The 17,326-nt window shown below is 44.2% G+C and overlaps 1 protein-coding gene across 1 annotated transcript; it reads right to left on the bottom strand.

Annotated features, from left to right (window-relative positions):
• Positions 1–1,988: 1,988 nt before the first annotated feature.
• Positions 1,989–14,665, bottom strand: gbb (TGF-beta family member glass bottom boat). The gene is made up of 6 exons (XM_084601541.1): positions 14,245–14,665; positions 13,339–13,531; positions 13,096–13,247; positions 11,261–11,467; positions 7,756–7,832; positions 1,989–4,998 (listed from the first exon to the last, which is right to left on the bottom strand). Exons 1-6 carry the CDS (start codon positions 14,627–14,629, stop codon positions 4,744–4,746), a joined length of 1,269 nt encoding a protein of 422 aa, XP_084457667.1. The 5' UTR covers positions 14,630–14,665; the 3' UTR covers positions 1,989–4,743.
• Between the last annotated feature and the right edge of the window lie 2,661 nt (positions 14,666–17,326).

Genomic DNA, 17,326 nt, shown 5'->3' on the forward strand with positions numbered 1-17,326 from the left:
AAGATATTGCTCAACCGTGTATTCATGCTATCTGAGGAATGGTGCAATCGTAGAGCTTTGGCAGACACATAACAGACTTGGCACAAAGGAAAAAACAGGATTCACACTGCACATTATGCAGTATAATACATTTCATGTGCCAAGTGAAGTGTAGACATGAACAAGGCAAAAACATTCACCTATGACTCAAAGGTAGATGGCACCTCCATTAACATGCACAGAACAAAACTTCCAGAAACGATCCCAATACAAAAGGTACCGCCACCATCAATGTCAACATCAGAATACAGTATCATCAATACTTCAGCGAAAACAGGTAAAACAGAGTATATTTATTGAGAATCCAAGGGAAGTTCCGTGAAATAGAGCATTAAGAAAGGAAAAGTACATAAATCTAAGAAAGGAACAACATATCAAAAAAGGTAAAAAAAATTTAAACGTAAGCACTAAAGCAGTAAAGAACTGTACGCAAATTATTTACTTTGTTCGGGATATTGTCATGGCTAACACCGTCAAGTTCTCTCTGCTAACGACCCTGGGGAATCATTGTTGTGACCTGCTTGCAAAAAATAAAAAGAAGACTGACAGCGAGTTTCACTCACTAAATGGTAACAACATTTAATAACAGTCTTCATGCATGTTAAGTTCTCCCAATTGTTCTAGATCTCTATATTTCATGTGACGTGTTGATCTCTGCGCCATGGAATAGCTGTAGTCAAGATTATTGTAAGTGCAAGAAGACTTGAAAAAACAACCAGCGTGTAGTGGACAGCATTTACATATTTCATATATTTCATCAAAGCTAACAATAAGCCACTATATATTCCATTGACATTTTATGCCATTTTCTTGTGGAAAGGCAAGAAAAATACAAAAATGTTTGACCTGCTCTTTATTTCTTCCTCTAGCATGAATCAAGCACTGGGATGATGAATCCTGTTCCAGTTGGCACCGGAATCAAGCAGCAACGCCAAGCAGCAAGAGGAAATGCTCGTGTCCTTCTTCTCGACAGTTCGTGAATGCTCTAACATGAACAATTACTTTCAATTTAACTTTTTGCAAGTGCTTTTCCAAATATCGGCTCCTGTGAGAACGTGTGACCTCAGGGTACGAAAATTGCAGCCCACTGCCAATAAAATCTGGAGGCATATCACTACGCACAGAGCGAAGAACGCAGCTTGTATGATTAACAGATATATCTGAAGTTTCAAATATTAATGCACATTCTCACAGCTGTTTTCTGGTGCCTTGAAAACTCTTCTGGTAAACTGTGGCCTAAATAATGAAAGCAATACAGTGGAGGCCCTCTAATCAATGGTGTTGACAAGTTCTCATGGCCTCACACCTGCTGGCATGCACCACTTCCTCTGCCATGGCCGCTAGCATGTGTGCGTCACGAAAACAGGTTGATCCTATTAACTGGAAGGCCTTCTTTGAGATGACCTGCCTCGAGTTACTTCAAATTCAAGTTGCTACAGTTCTAGCTTTTGAAAAACTTCTAAAAATTAAAAATATGACTAAGTCCTTGCAGCACCAAGAAATACTGCCACAAATTTGTTTAATTTGATTACTGGTGTTAAAACAGGCTCTGAAAGGGGGTTCAAAAAAGTGCCTTCAAATGCTTGCATCATGTACAAAGTGTGCATGCTGCTTACAAGTTCTCAAAAGTGAGGCAATTATTATTATTTTTAATTGCTATTCCCAGAGACAACCACCGCAGCCAGTCTTTTATGCGAAATCCGCCTCCAGGCATTATGAGGCTCGCATGATGTCACTAGGAAGAAACTGTCATTGGCCCACCAAAGACTGCAACAAAGAAGGCGAGGTGCACACAGCGCAAAAAACTGCGGCGGTTTTAACTACCTTTCTTCTCATTCCTGTACTGCCAAGTCATGGTAAGGGAGCAGGAAGCAATAAAAAGCATACACAACAGAGCCAGATCAGCTTGTTGAAAGAAAATGTGGAGGCTATTTTTAATCACCGATACCAATCACCGATACCAATCACCGATACACACAAGACTGGAAAATTATTGCAGGAGGATGACTGGCAATCGAATATTTATCAGCACCATCGGTTTTCCGTGTCCTCAGCAGTTACCTTTCGGTGCCCCTTTAATAATGCCCAAGATGACCTAGGCTATAAACGATGCTATAGTGGGCAGTTCTGGATAAATTTGACCATCTGGGGGTCTTGACACGCACTGGCATAGGACAGTATCCAGACGCACGTGCCACGGTACCGTGAACAGAAGGAAATGCATGTAGCTTTCAGCTCCATATAAAGAGCAGTTTCTCATTTAAAAAGGCGCTAACCGGGACTCCAATTCTGGCTGGAGGTTGCAAAATGAAGCACTAGTATGTTTCTTGGTGTATGCCAGGGCTCTTTGTTGCACATAAAATACCATAGTCCTGTGTGTATGAACTACTTATAACAAAAAATATCTTGCAAGCTATTCTGATCATGCTGGTTTAGTTAGCAGGTCATGCCAGTGCTAAATAAGGATGAGCAAATCAAGCTAAAATAGCTTCCGTCATAGTAAGTACAATTAACTTAAACTTACCAGGGAGTGTTTTTACAGTGATGCCAGCTGTCCTGCTAAAAAGCATGGAAATACAGACCATCTTAAAGAAGGCACATCTGGTTTAAACAAAATGGATACACATAAGCAAGAAAAGTAGCAAACTTGGTTAGGACACTTCGAACTCGTTTCCAAACAGGCAATGTATGAAATCATTTTTAGGGGACTTCTAGGTTAGCTCAAGACCAGTGCAGTTCACACAATACCCATTTCCTGATAAACAAGTCAGGTATAACACTTCAGCTGAATAGGCAACCACTGTAACTGCATTCATGTAGAAAACTAGTATGAAGGCATGGTTCCTGTGCTACAAAATGGCCCTACCAGGAATAATTTCATTACAGTTAAAAATATATAAATTCATTAAGTATAGTGCACACATCTATATACCAGGTGCCCCAGATAAAGGCAACAAAGCTCTTAAATAAAGACAAAATCTTCTAGCCAATTGAAACCAACTGAGGGCTGCCGAAAATTCCGTGACCTAGTCTGGAATAGTTTTTTCATTACTTGATTAATGAGTAAATACTACTAAGCTAAATTTTTAATTGCTGGCTTCAGGGAGAAGGTTTCGAAGCAGAAGATGCAGGGTACCATTTACATGATTTCCTTTACTGGCCCTAAAAGGTAACACACACAACAAAAAGCTACATTGTTACAATGATGCAGCTAGAGTGTTCCAAGACACACCTCACAGATCAAAGTCTACTTTTCTCTGGAACAGTACCTCCGAAGGCCTTTACATACACACTGGGCGAGAGATATGCACCAACAGCTTGTCACACGGCAACTTTTTGTAAGGACAGTAAACAAAACTTTGTAAATGACACTTTGGTGTAAACAACTGACACTTTATTCATGAAGCAAATTATTATAAGGTAAGCTGATTAGTCATTACTAATTCATCTACGTTTAGAGAGTGAAAAAAAAAAATACTGCAAACTGCAGCCAGCAATTCATTTTACTGACCTGAGACAAATCCTTTTTACAAGTTTCGTTACATTTAGCTGGGACACCTGGTATATGTCATAAAAAGGCATGTTTCATTCGGCTGCCCTTCCAATACTGACCATAACAATGAATTCACACACTGCAATGTTGCTACACTGGCCCCTGTTTTATCACAGGAAATGTGAAACTGTATCTATTCAACACCTTCGATCCCTTCTCCAAAATTTCAGGATACCCAGATAAGTCATGCTACAAAGAATCACTTCACTGTGCCAAGATTTAACAAGTGTGGACAGCTTTGCTTTAGAAACAGAAGTATGATCAGAAGCATACTTCCCTTGGATTTCATTTATATACATTTGTATGCCTGTGATCTCATAAAGACAGCCAAACTGCCATGACCTGTGTGGGCGTCAATGGCGTACACCACCGTGCATGGAAAGCACAATCCAGAGATAACCAGGCGGCCAACAGCTACAATGCGCCGCTGTAGCAACATTAATCTGCAAAATCTGCAAAAGTACCAGGCTCTCAGCGAAAATGTTCGCAAACCATTTGCACCTTTTAAACAAAAGCAACCATCATCGAGTAAATGAAGCCAAAGCTCCTCCAAAATAGTGTGCTTTTAGGACTAATGACAAACGTTGGTCCCTTTCAAATTGCTGCTGAACAGTGTGCCACTGCTCACTGCCGCTCCAGAATCATCCACTTGCGACCAAAGCACTTCTTTCTCGTATTTTCAGCTGGAGCAATTTAAATTAGCCTTGGAAAAGAAATTGGCAATTGGGCACACTTTCACAGTCACTGTTGCTTTCGCATAATGTAACATATATGGTAATCAAGTTATTTCCATGATTACAGAATAGCACAGTTTATCATATTTTTTTCGTCTCGATATTGATTTTCTTTCAATACAGCAAAACAGATGCCATTCCAGACAGAGCAATACCAGCTACAGTATTGCAGGGTGGTTGATAAATGCACAATAGCATTCTAATGCCACTTTCAAAGATGAGTCTGGACTCAACATGTGCAATCAGGCATACCAAGACAATTCTATTCAGCACCGGCAGAAATGCAGAGATGTGTGCAAATGCCCTCCTCAGTGGTACATTAGAGCACCAAGTGTTACACGCTCGGAACTGAGCGCACCACTCCAACCGATCGTTTCAAATTACGGCGCCTGCCTGCAGCGTGCACAGTTCTGCTGGCTAATGGCATCCGCATGCCTTAACAACCATATTCTTGTACCGTTTGAGAATGACGTTTGAGTTGTCATCAAAGTAGAGCACCATGATCGCCGAGAGGCGGGTGGGGGCGCAGCAGGGCTTGGGCGCCTGCACAGGATCCACCAGGTGCACGAGGGTCTGCACGATGGCGTGGTTCGTAGCATTCATGTTGAGCGGAAACGAACACTCCCCGTCACAGTAGAATGCGGTGTAACCGTCCGGTGCTATGATCCAATCCTATGAAATTCGAACGCCCGTAGGGAATGTGGGAGAGGAGGGATGAGGGTAGGGAGAGAAGAAAATAAGAAACAAAGCTGAAGGGTCATTCATGCAATGTGACATCAACTTTGCCATCAAATATACGTGTATAGGAGGCAGTGATTCATTCGTCGCACGGCAAAGGTGGTTGAGTGATCAACGGCTCCAACAGCGGGCCAAACAACCAGTTTTTCAGCTGCACGCACGGTGGAATTGTTTTTCCGCTACATCTAGTTCCAAGCAAAGCTATACTCAGTGAACAGAGTTCTCTGCAATCAAACTTGGATTCTTACAACTCTGTAGTATATTGTTAGGCTACACAGTAACTTGAAAAATATGTGCCACAGCAAAGTGGGCGATGTCTCCTGTTTGCGTTTTGCCGATACTACACTGTGCTGCTTTCGGTATTTATCAGGTATACATCAGAACCCCACAGAGACAGTTCAGTGTGACAAATACAGTTTAACTGAACTTGCAGATGGGCTAGATGTTTCTTGAAACAAAGAGGCAAAGAAGAAAAGCAATATGAAACAAGAAAATTTACCTACGGTTAACACACTGAGGCGTAACAAAAGGCACAACTAAGAGGTATGAATTGAATCAGGAACTATACTTGAGTGAGGAATCAGTATCCAGCTGATTCCAGATATACAAAACCCAGATATATATCAAATTATTCCTTATATCGAACTGTATGAATATCCCCTTGAAAATTACAAGAAAAGAAGAATAGCAGTGCTGTTCACATTTATCGAACCCCCTTTAAGGAAACACTAAAATGAGGGCATGGGTGCTTCTCATAATGGCGCTCCCTAATGGCGTGCATGGAGCTTGGTCAGCTGGGAGGCGTTGGGCATCTGATGGCAACACCAATGGGTAAAACCCCGTGATGAAGTGAACATCAAGTCTGCTGGAAAGTGGTCTTCAGTCTGGCATGCTGTTTACGAAGCAGCACTGCCGCCATGCGGGGAAGCCGGCATTCAGTGCTCGCTGAAGGATCACAGTGGCACTCTCATGGCATGCTTCACTGGTGAAGACAACGCAGAAATCTACTCATTTTTTAAAATTGAGTCATTAGTGCATTTAGAGTGTACCAGTAACAGGATTAGACATCCTATGGCCAGCGATGGCTTTTTCCAATGCACTGTCCACTGCAGCTTTGACGCAAGACACGAGTAGCACGAGCTCCAATGCTACATCTGGCCCACAGAGCGGCATATAAGGGTTTACTATTTCTGGGATTCAATCCCAGGTATAGTAAAACAATAGACTAGAAATTTTGAAGCTCCAACAGAAAGAAAAAAAGAAAAAGGTTTACTCGGACAGTTGCGCTCACAATCATTATGGATAAATACAAGACAATAAGTTTTATAAGTTAATCAATGAGCATGGGGATGCTACTGTCACATCCGTAACCTGATCACGGAGGCCTTCTGGCAAGTTTGACACGCGAGGCTCCCGCAGCCAGCGGACAGTGACACAGGCACCACACGACAAGGTACAACGGAGCACGCAACCTTCGATTTCCTCTTCCTTCTTTCTTTTTCTGGCCTTGCTCGAGACTACTTCTCTGTAACACTACCATGGTTTGAGCATAGGCAATCAGCCAAATGCATCAATATTCATGTTTTTCAACGAAACAACTAATTTCATAACAGTCTGTGACCTATATTACATTTCAGACCACTTTGTCTCTAGTTTGGAAATATAAAAAATTGCATATACAGTAAAATACCACTCGAACGAACGTCACGAACGAAGTATTCAGTTGTACGAATTTTATTAAGTCCCCCCGCCGAAGCTCCATTTAACGCTATGCAAACGCCCTTCATTTTAACGAAATTCAATTGTTGCTCATTTCAGTTCTACGAACATTTTCTATAGCACCATCCTGTGTCTCCCACGTCATACTGAGTATTTTAACCAGAACAACGTGCACGTTTTGCTGAATATTTGTACGTTGAGAAACATATTTTATTAGCGCGTGACGAAAACTGGAAAAAGCTTTCATGACCCTTTTTTCACTTCAGCGAACTTTCACTTCAACAAACATTTTCCTAAGGTCCCTTCAAGTTCGTTCAAGTGAAGTTTCACTGTACACTATAAATATAATATACCTGCATATAAATTGCATATAAAAAATATCCAAATTTTTTGGTCACTATTTCCAAGTGCAACAGCAGTAATGTCCAAATTGCTACTCCTAAAGAAATCATTCTAGAAATGACAAGCCTCCAAAACTGTCAATGCCATATTTGTTGCAACCAAGAGAGCGCACAGCAAGAAATAGTCATCAAACTAAATGCTCTCCATAGCAAGGTGCACAGCATTATCTTGCCACCCAGTTCACGGTTTGTTTTGGTTCACGGGGTTTAAGATTCCAAAGTGACTTAGGCTATGGGAGAAGCCACAGTGGAGGGCTCTGGAAATTTTGATCACCTGGGATTCTCTCCAAGATTTGATCCCCCGTCCTTGGGTACAGCAGTCAAGCATCCTAACCACTGCACCGCCACGGTGGAGCACCCAGACATAATATGCTCTCACTGCAGCTGAACATAACACTTGCTTCTGGTGCTTCAGCCAATCACTGACCTCTTTAAAGGCCAGTCCCTACCGAAATCGAGTCGGAATATTACCTCTGCACAACGGGTGTCCTGTTTAAACCTTCACTACGAATGGCAGCAATCACCCTGTAGTCAAATCTTTTCTAGAATCCCGAAACAAGCTTTGTCTTACCTGCCATCCAAGGTCTTTGAAGCTGACAAAAAGGTTCCGCTTTTGGCAGCTGTTCCTCCGTCCAAGTGGCCGGGTGTCTTGAAAAGAGCAGTGGAAAAAGAGAGAAAAAAAAAAAGAAAACCACCTTAAACATACTTGACAAAAAAGCGTGCAAACAAGACACACAACCACAGCATGCATCCCAATCATGGCGATCATACCAGGGTTCTTCCCTCTAGCATGTGCTGGCTGGCTGGGGCAGTGGAAGCACTGCTGCAATTCAATTTCCAAAAAGGTCATTACTGGAATCCCTGTCAACAGCGAGTGCATGTATTACTATCCCACAGAAGTAATTCACATGATAGGTCTCCAGTGCTTGTACCACAGTATACAAAACTGCAGAAAGCAAGGGAACAAAGTAAAACCTCGTTGATATATTCCCAGTTCATACACTAAAAACAGCGAGCAATACAAATGTCACTGAGAGTTGCACTGTTTAAACAAGTTTTAGCCATATAATGTGTTTAGCAACGAACTGCACATGTGCAAATATACGCAATGCCCCATGCAAAGTGACAGCCATGCCGCTGGTGGCGGATTTGAAAGTGAATCCGAGGAGCAGAGCCGGCCACGTCGTCTGCTAGCCATGTTTTCTATGCAGTCCTCGCGTCATGTATTCGTTTTCCCGTGGCGTTTGCATCGTTGTATAAACAGCATCTGCTGCCAGTGCACTGTGACACAAGCTACGGGGCATTTCCAGCGATAGTTTTACCTTGGGTAAATGTTCGAAAGATATAAAGAACTCGCTGGAGATTGTAGTTACTCCTCCCAGCTCGTCAAGCAATACGACCGAGAGCGTACTGTTCGAGTTCACTTCGCGTTGACAAGTCGCTTGTCATTCCTGTCTTATATTTCAATATAAAGACACTTATATCAGGGCATCATCGTGAATTTTCTGACAATCGCTACCATTTGCGTTTAGGTACAGTGTGCAGGAAACAAAAGATGTTGATTACTGTGTAAACCTGTAATAGTTCATTTACTTAGTGCAGTGCTGCACATTTTCGTGGTGCTCAATTTTTCATGCTGTTCATAGGTCCTGACTGCAAAGTAAAGACAGATATGATGAGTGTCAAGTACGATATTTAATGAATTCAACACGGTGCTCCAAGCGCATATGGTATGTGCATTTATGGCCTATAAGCAGCGCTTGTTAATAGCCACATCTCTAAATATTTTGCCATTATACATAAGCGCATAAGCTTTATGAAGAGAAGGTTGTAAGCGCTCGCTTTATCGCGTTTCACCCATTTCCGACTGGTTCTGCAATTTTATCGTACCAGTTTTGAAAAATTCTCTCGTGTCAAGCGAAAGCTCATTTGCGCTGAAACTGCGCAGAAAGCTTGCACATTGTTGTCCCCTTCTTGATGATGACAAACATGATGAGAAACCAGAATCGTCTGCGACGAGACTGAGGAGCAAAAGACACAAACGCCAATTTTCCGCCGAAGGGCAGCGGTGGCACCATCTAGCACCATCACTTGAACGTGACATGCATGCCTCGGCGCTTTTGAACCGCAGCGCATTCCTCCAGCAACGCCAGATGACGCCACAGCTGCCTTTTGCTGGAAACTCCGCGCTGGCGTTTTTTGCTCCTCAGTCTCATCGCAGACGGTTCTGGTTTCTCATCACGCGCGGCCAAACCAAGTAAGCACCATGGTCAAACTTATCTCGTAAATAAGGGGACAACAACGCGCAAGCTTTGTGTGCAGTTTCAGTGTAAATCAGTCTCCAGTTGAGGCAGGAGAATTTTTTACAAGGGGTACGATAAAGTTGCAGAACACTGTATATGCTATGAAACGTGTCATCACCACGATAAAATCCATCGTTATGGCTAGGTACAAACCGTACATCGTTAGGTACAAACCGTGCAGCCAGCGATCTCTGAAATACACTTCCCCGAGTCTCATTTGTATGGCACAGTGGTGCCCGTACACTTCATGCCCGCTACGGCAAGCACGGCGGCGATCAGAAGTTCCCCATTTCCGAAATAAAGCTCAGTCGCATAGTTTCGGTATCACTTTCCTTAACTTCACACCATCCTACGGCTGCGATCAGGCGCACGCAATGGCCAGTCGTGCTGTTTTGAAAGCTGCTTGGCACGTCACTGTTTTTTGTTTTTTGGAATAGCGTAACACTGCTCTAATGCCTATGCATATGTCCCACGTGTGCATTTATGGATGTGTGCATCGTGCTGCTTCCTATACGCTGAAACTATGCGCTGGAAGCATGCAGTTTCACCGCACTGCGCACTTTACAGCTATGCTTCACCACACTGACTGTGGTGAAGTGTCCTCAAAACGTGGCAAGGCTGTTCTGTGAGAAGGCACCATTACTACTGCACTGCACTAATGGCGCATTCGGTTGGAGGGACGAGAGCAGAGGCATCGAGCATTGCAGAGCAGTACAGAAGCACGCCGAGCGAGGGTGTAACTGTCCTCTCACGCCAACGCTCTCTGTGTGTCGAGAGCAGCGCCACGACCACATGACCGCACTTCTCTAACTAGCATTCTTCGCCTGCCCGCAGTGGTGGCAGTTGCAACCCGAGGAGAGGCCAATGCTCTGTGAAGAACCACTTGTTCTGATTTGCTTCCTTTGGCCCTTTCGACGGCAGCAGCAACTCTCAACTCTCGAACATGCATACAGCCCCTAAGCAATGCCTTCCGCTCCTGACGCAAATTCGCTTGATTCCGGAGAGCTCGCCAAGCACAAATGCTTTGCAGCCGCCATTTTCAGCGTCGCCAACTCATGAGAAAAAAAAGAAAAAGATGGCACGGATATGACGCTTTATGCCATGTGACTTCCTCTACACTCGCTTTAGACAAGAGAGCAGCCGGGAGTGCACTCAGCTGCTCTCAGTGGAGGAAAGGCCCTCCTCCTCTACCATTGGAAGCCAGTGATTCTACTCCTGCTCTTCCGCTGGAGGGCACCCGCTTGTCTGAGAGCCCTTTCGAAATGCTCTCGAGTGCACCTGCTCTCCCACTTGAATTTGCCATAAGAAAAGAGTAGCGGAAGCCGTAATGATTTTGGAGCCCTTCTTCGACATGCATGACAGTGTGCGCAACGTAAATCACTTGGAAAAAAAAAGTGGTAAAAGCCGTCTTTCCCACTAGGGTCTCATCTCAAATGAAGACTACCTCCTTATACAGGTGTTCATAATACAAAAATACTGTGATGTGAACGGTTTTCAGAAGCGTTTTCAGACCCATTCGATTATTCAAACTTTGGGTTAAAAAATTTCTCTTGGTCCCTTGAAAGCCGAACTAATGAGAGCCTACTGTAAACAACACTCGCAAATTAAACTTCTCGTACTCGATGATAACTCAATTTTTTTCCCCACTGTGGTCTCATTGATGCTTAGGTATGTAAGCTTACATACTACACATGCACTATGTGGTACATGTGTGAGGATACTCTCATGGCAACCTAGACAAGTATAATGAGCAACCTCTGGAAAAAGCCTCACCAAAGTATGGGTTCTTTTCGTGGCGGTCGGGATAGCTGACATCGGCGCTGTGGCGCTTGCGAGTTGCACGAGGAACACGGTGGCGACGGCGGTTGGGGCCTCCATCCCGCAAGAAGGCCACCATAAACGGCTGCAGGTCACTGCGGCCGCCTGATCCCACTAGGCTCAGATCGTGCGGGTGCAGTTCATGGGGGCGCATGTCGTGGCCTGCATGTAATTGTACAAACAAGCCCCAGAGAATATGACATAGCCTTCAGAGCTCCCATCTGCACGCCAAAAAAAAAACCAGCACATGAAAGCCACGCAACTAGTGAATCTTGATAGGCACCAAACGTCAATGTGCTGCACCTGCAATCTACAGAGGTCATGCAACACTGCCGCTCTCATTGTTCTCTCGGTGAAAGAAACAAACAGCATTAGGGATGACACAGTAAGTGCATGCACTGTTTCTTCTCATTTCTTCTTTTCAAAAACAATTTCTGGGTGTATGCTGCATACAGCCGAGGTGACTAATGTAGAGATTTGTATATTATGCCTAGAAAAGTATGGGCAAGTTTATAAACTCACCCTTGTATAAGTCTTGAAAACTGCTTGCAAAACTAATAATAAATAGATAAAATAAACAATGCACTTTGTATAGTGCACAGTAGATATTTAATGTGGCTGCACTGACAGAAGCTTACCCTTAAAAAGGTCACATGGGCCCATGTCAACAGACAAAAACACACACAAAATATAACGATTTGGTACACTTTCCTCGAAAATGAGGTTTTTACTGAATCGACACTCGCCTCAAACTTACAGTGTCTCCTCCTAATCTCCTAATTTAAAGATAATTTGTTGCCTAATTCTCAAGGTCCATATCACCTGTTCTCGAGAAAGTGCTATAGTCACTAGAAAGCAACAATTATTTTATGCAGCCACACAACTCAGGATTGTGTGATGAAGTAATGCAGTAATGACTTTTTAATTGCCTCAATATCCAAGCCCGATGCAAGACAATCCTTATCAAAACTGGAAAACACTGACATAACTTTAAACCAATTTTTAAAATTTGCTCAGCTCAATAATGAAAAGGTGCTACTGCAACAGCAAGCTCGCAGATACTACTTAACTCGGGTTTCAGCTGCTACACTATTTCTACACTGAAAATTTATGCTCACTGAAAAAAAAAAAAAATATTCAATGCAGATTTAGTAATGTCTGCTCCTCATAGTAATCTTAATAGAGCTAAGATGGCGAAGTAAACCATTTGGCAATAAACATGGCTAGCATCTTTGTGCCCAGCTGTACCAAATGCTTTGCATTGCTTAGTAGAGTTTGACATCAAAAAGTGACCCGGTCTATGAGGGATGCCGCAGTAGAGGGCTCCGGAAATTTTTACCAATCGGTTAACATGCACTGACATCGCAAAGTACGTGGGCACCTTGCTTTTCGCTTCTATCGAAGAGCGGCCGCTGCAGCCGGGGTTCAATTCCACATCCTTGGGTTCAGCAGTCGAGTGCTGTAACCACTGAGCCACCGCGGGCAGGCAGCTGCACTGACTGATAAACAGCGTGGTCACTATGAAAAACTTCACCACTTCAATGGGATCACGTAAGTTCCTTCACGTCATCTGCCATTACACATGCATCCAGCATAATCTATATATGTATATGAAAAGTAGCAATGCCACTGACTAAAAAAATGTTAACCCGCTGTAGTGGCAGAAGAGAAGCTGGAACCGATTTCTGCCTTCCTAAATACAAATACGAGAAAATACAACCAACAGTTCGGCACACGGAAAGTTATATCGCACCAAAACAACATGCGAATTCCATCAGTGCTTCGCTTACCTGATGTTTTACAATGCGCTTGTAGAAAAAGCCCCATGTTCTCATTCGGAAATGCTATCCAGGTCAAAAACGGTTCAGTGACGTTGAATGTGAGCCAACCATGTGTCTTTGCATCGATTGTCAGGTTGTCCACATGCTGAAGTACAACGTCCCTGCATAAGTGGAAGATTTGTCTGAGTGAATCTGCCCAAATATGAGAAGTGTTCAAAGAAAACAGTAAACAAATGAAAGTTTAGTGCATACTCTATTTTCATCCCATGCCTCAACATGCTGATCTCAAGTGTGCATATGTGGTCTGCTGGCAAAGTGCAAGCAGCAGCATTCCTGTAGATGTTGAATTCTGCCTTGAGGATCCTTTCCTGCGGGGCCACCTCACTGACATCAAACCAGAAACGCTTTTCATTGTCATGACGCAGGTGGGGTGAGTGATGATGAGCTGCAAAAAGTAGACAACCAGTTACAAATGGAAATAAATTTTGTTCTCAGAGATCAAGATACCAATAACACAATATAATTCATTCTTGATCGCCCTAACACTTCCCAAGGACACCAATAGCATGTGCATGTAAGGAAACAGTGATGGCACTATTTCAAAACTAATGAAAAATTTGTCTCATGTAATTCAGCACCCAACTATATGTATTACAGCTCAATTTAATGGCAAACTTTGCCCGTGCATTGTTCTTATCTATCGCGCAGGAACAATCTTGTCTTTGATTGAAGTGCTGTTAAAAACTCATGCCAGCGCCGAACATGTTTAAACAAACATATTCAGCAGAAGCAGACCACTAGAGAATCCCCCCTCTGGTGTCGTGGACACAAAACTTGCACAAAGTTACAGCTTTGCCTCCACTCTAAGTGAACACAATCCCCTTGCGCACCGCAACGAACCGCGAGCGCGTATTCGCGAAAGCTCTGCGTCGTTACACGAACTCGTCTCACACTAAACAGTGTGAGTCAAAGTTTGATGCTGTAAGCAATGAGTCTTGATTACCTAAGCACCTCGACCTACACTGCTCGTCAGACCTGACACAAGCAGTCAGTTTGAGTCAAGTTTTGTGCGTATTTCCATAACGTGGTACGAACAAAACATTTGTTGAGGTCTTCTGACAGCAGCTCGCGCACGCACGTCAAAACGCGGGTACGCACCATGGTTCAGGAAGCTCATGATCACATCAGAGTCATTTATCATGCGCAAGCTCTGGTTATTCGTGATGAACTCGTTGTGAGCTTTTGCCGCGTCCAGGTGTATGTCCCCGTTGTCTTCATCCTTAAAGGAATTGTAGAGATCGAGCAGGTATCGTGGCGCGGAGAACCTTCGCTCGTGGATTTTTGGCTTCGGTCTGTGGTCAAAGCCCAGTAGGTTCAAGATTTCTTGCTGCATTTCACGCCTCTCAGACTTCGGCAATGTGCGGTATATGATTGTCTGGTCCACGCCATTGTCCGCATAATAAGCGGCAGAACAAAGCTGCACTGATAAGGCCAGTAAAGATATGCAAAGCGGCATCACGATTTTGAAACGCAACAGGCACATTTTTGTTTCGCTTTTCTGTCGCTTGTCAAATTACAGTGTTGCCGGAACCGAAGCACGATATCATGCCCCTTGTGGTGCCTTTTATCTAAAACGACGGTTGTTGCGTTTACAGCTGGCTTAAGCCAAATGTCCATAATATTGTGAATTAAATATGTAAGTACTTACTGAGGTTTTTTATTTCCATGAAATCATCGCGAATTATTTGTAGTGCACCACCCCTTTTGGCGGGAAGTCGGCAGGGCTCAAATTGGCGTTTCAATAAATCAACGTTGTTATTGGTCAATGCTATATTTATAAACGCTATTTGTGGTATTGTGGCCGTAAGGGTTACGTGTAAAACTTGACCAAGCTCTCCGACCTGTGATAAAGCTCTGCGTTACAAACGCATCCTCAAGGCGCTCTACACATTTGCCCAGTAGCTTTCGAGCGTCTAATCTGTCGCTCCATTGATCCATCGTTCTCATTCAAGAACAAACTTTGTCATAATAAATTCTCGTAGTGGGCAAGAGAACGGCCAGAAACTAACAGTGATTTTTCATGGCTCGCATGTCGTTCATTTTTTTCTAACCAGTGATTTAAAGCCTTGCACCATGTTGACGCTCACAAGAAACCACGATAAGATGTACCCTTCGGGCGCTAGAAAATACTGCCAGAGATATTTTCTCAGCACGTTGTGTCGGAGCAAGTTTATTTTCGTTGTCATGAGGTTAAAATCGAAGCGTTAGTAATGAGATTTAGTATGGCATCCACTTTGTGTCGACGCTCAGAACGCAGTAGTGCTAATATGCTGCAGTTTTGGTACCTGCCCTGAAGCCGAGAACAAGTTTTTGGACAATTATAAGTAGTAATTACAATGATCTCTTCATCCATCCTGCCAGCCGTAACGAACCTCACAAATTAGGCTGTGTTGTCGCCTGCGTGGTGGTCGAGTCCCATCAACAAATTATCGGGGCGCTCATCTAATTAAGTTACCGAGCAGACAGTGTAGCGATACACATAAATCCCCTGTCCCGTTGTAACGGCCGCGCGTAGTTATCAAGCGAGGTTACGCGCGCGCTGTTAGGGATGGGTGGTGAGTGGAGGGCATATCGGCTACCCCCACTGTACCATACTTACTGCGTGCCCCGCCGCGGTGGTTAAGATGCTCGACTACTGTGATGGAGTACCCGGATTTGATTCCGGCCGCCGGCTGCTACGTTTCGATGGAGGCGAGATGAAAAGGCGTCTATGTGCTGTCCGATGTCAGTGCAGGTTAAAGATCCCCAGGCGGTCAAAATTACTTCGGAGCCCTCCACTACGGCACCTCTTTCCGTTTTCATTCTCATACCCCTTTCTTCCCTTACGGCGCGGTTCCTGCCCCGCCGGGGTGGTGCAGTGGTAAGACGCCCGACTACTGTCCGGAGTTCCCGGGTTCGAACCCGACCACGGCGGCTGCGTTTCGATGGAGGCGAAACGAAGTGGCGTCCGTGTGCTGAACGATGTCAGCGCACGTTAAAGATCCCCAGGTGGTCGAAATTACTCCGTAGCCCTCCACTGATGATGCTGATGCGGCCACTCCCCTTTGTATCGGGGATCACAAAGTTCTGGATCAGGCCAGGAGAAACGGGTAGAAAAAATTGAGGAGTGAGAGAAAATTATATGCTAAATGTTCAGTCAAATAGTCCGAAGGAGTAAGAAAGAGAGAGAAAGAAGAAATTTAACAGGCTTCTCTGTTGCGCCACCAGTCCTCGAGGCGGCGCTTTGTCGTCTCCCCTTTCTCTCTTTCCACTTTCACTCCCACCCTCCTCCCTTCCCTTACGGCGCGGTTCAGGTGTCCACAGAGCAAGTGTGACAAATACTGCGCCTTTCCCTTCCGTGAACCAATTATTATTATTATTATTATTATTATTATTATTATTATTATTACGGCGCGGTTCAGGTGTCCACGGAACATGTGTGCCAGATATGTGCGCCTTTTCTTTCCTGTGAGCCCATCGCATTTAATAAAGATTGCTGTGGCTCAACTTGGTTAAGCCCGGGGAATTGCGAAAGCAATTGGTCCTGCTTATACATAGACCAACCAGTTCATCTAAACATTCAAGCTACGCCTAGTTGAGCCAAGCGTAGCCAGGCGGTATTGCTTTCGCAATGCTTAACCAAGTTGAGCCACAGCAAACTTGGTCAAATTTTTCGCGCTCCTTTTCGAGAAGTTTCTTTAGTTCTTCTGAAGTTTCTTGAGCGCGTCGCAACCGCTACCCCACTTCAAGGGGATTATAAGGAAAACACTGCTCCAGACCCTGGGCCCACGTACGACCTGATTGCATTACCGTTCATGAGTTCGTGGAGTTTAATAGCGTGGGCGGCCCGATCAGTGGCGATCTTCTGCCTGGCCGAGTAGGGTGCCTCGAGAAGGCGAAAGGCATCGAGGCACTCTATGGCCGAGTCTTTCAAGCACATAGCGTCCGAAGAGCTCAGATTTTTCCAGAGAAAATGAGACCTATGCTTTGCGCATGTTCGGTGATGTATCGGGTGGTTTGTATATGGTTTATTATATGGCGCCATCACCGTGTCATGGAACCTTTCCATCAGGCGGGGGAGTTAACGAAATTCCTCTATGGACAGTCGGAAACCATTGTCGCTGTAGTTTCCACACTGCTTGCGCGGGGTGCACACGATCGACTGTCCAGTGAACACTATGACAGAGCACAGGGAGCCCAA

This window comes from Amblyomma maculatum, chromosome 4 (genome assembly GCF_055883805.1).
Source record: "Amblyomma maculatum isolate TAMU_Amacu chromosome 4, ASM5588380v1, whole genome shotgun sequence".
Lineage (NCBI taxonomy): Eukaryota > Metazoa > Arthropoda > Arachnida > Ixodida > Ixodidae > Amblyomma > Amblyomma maculatum.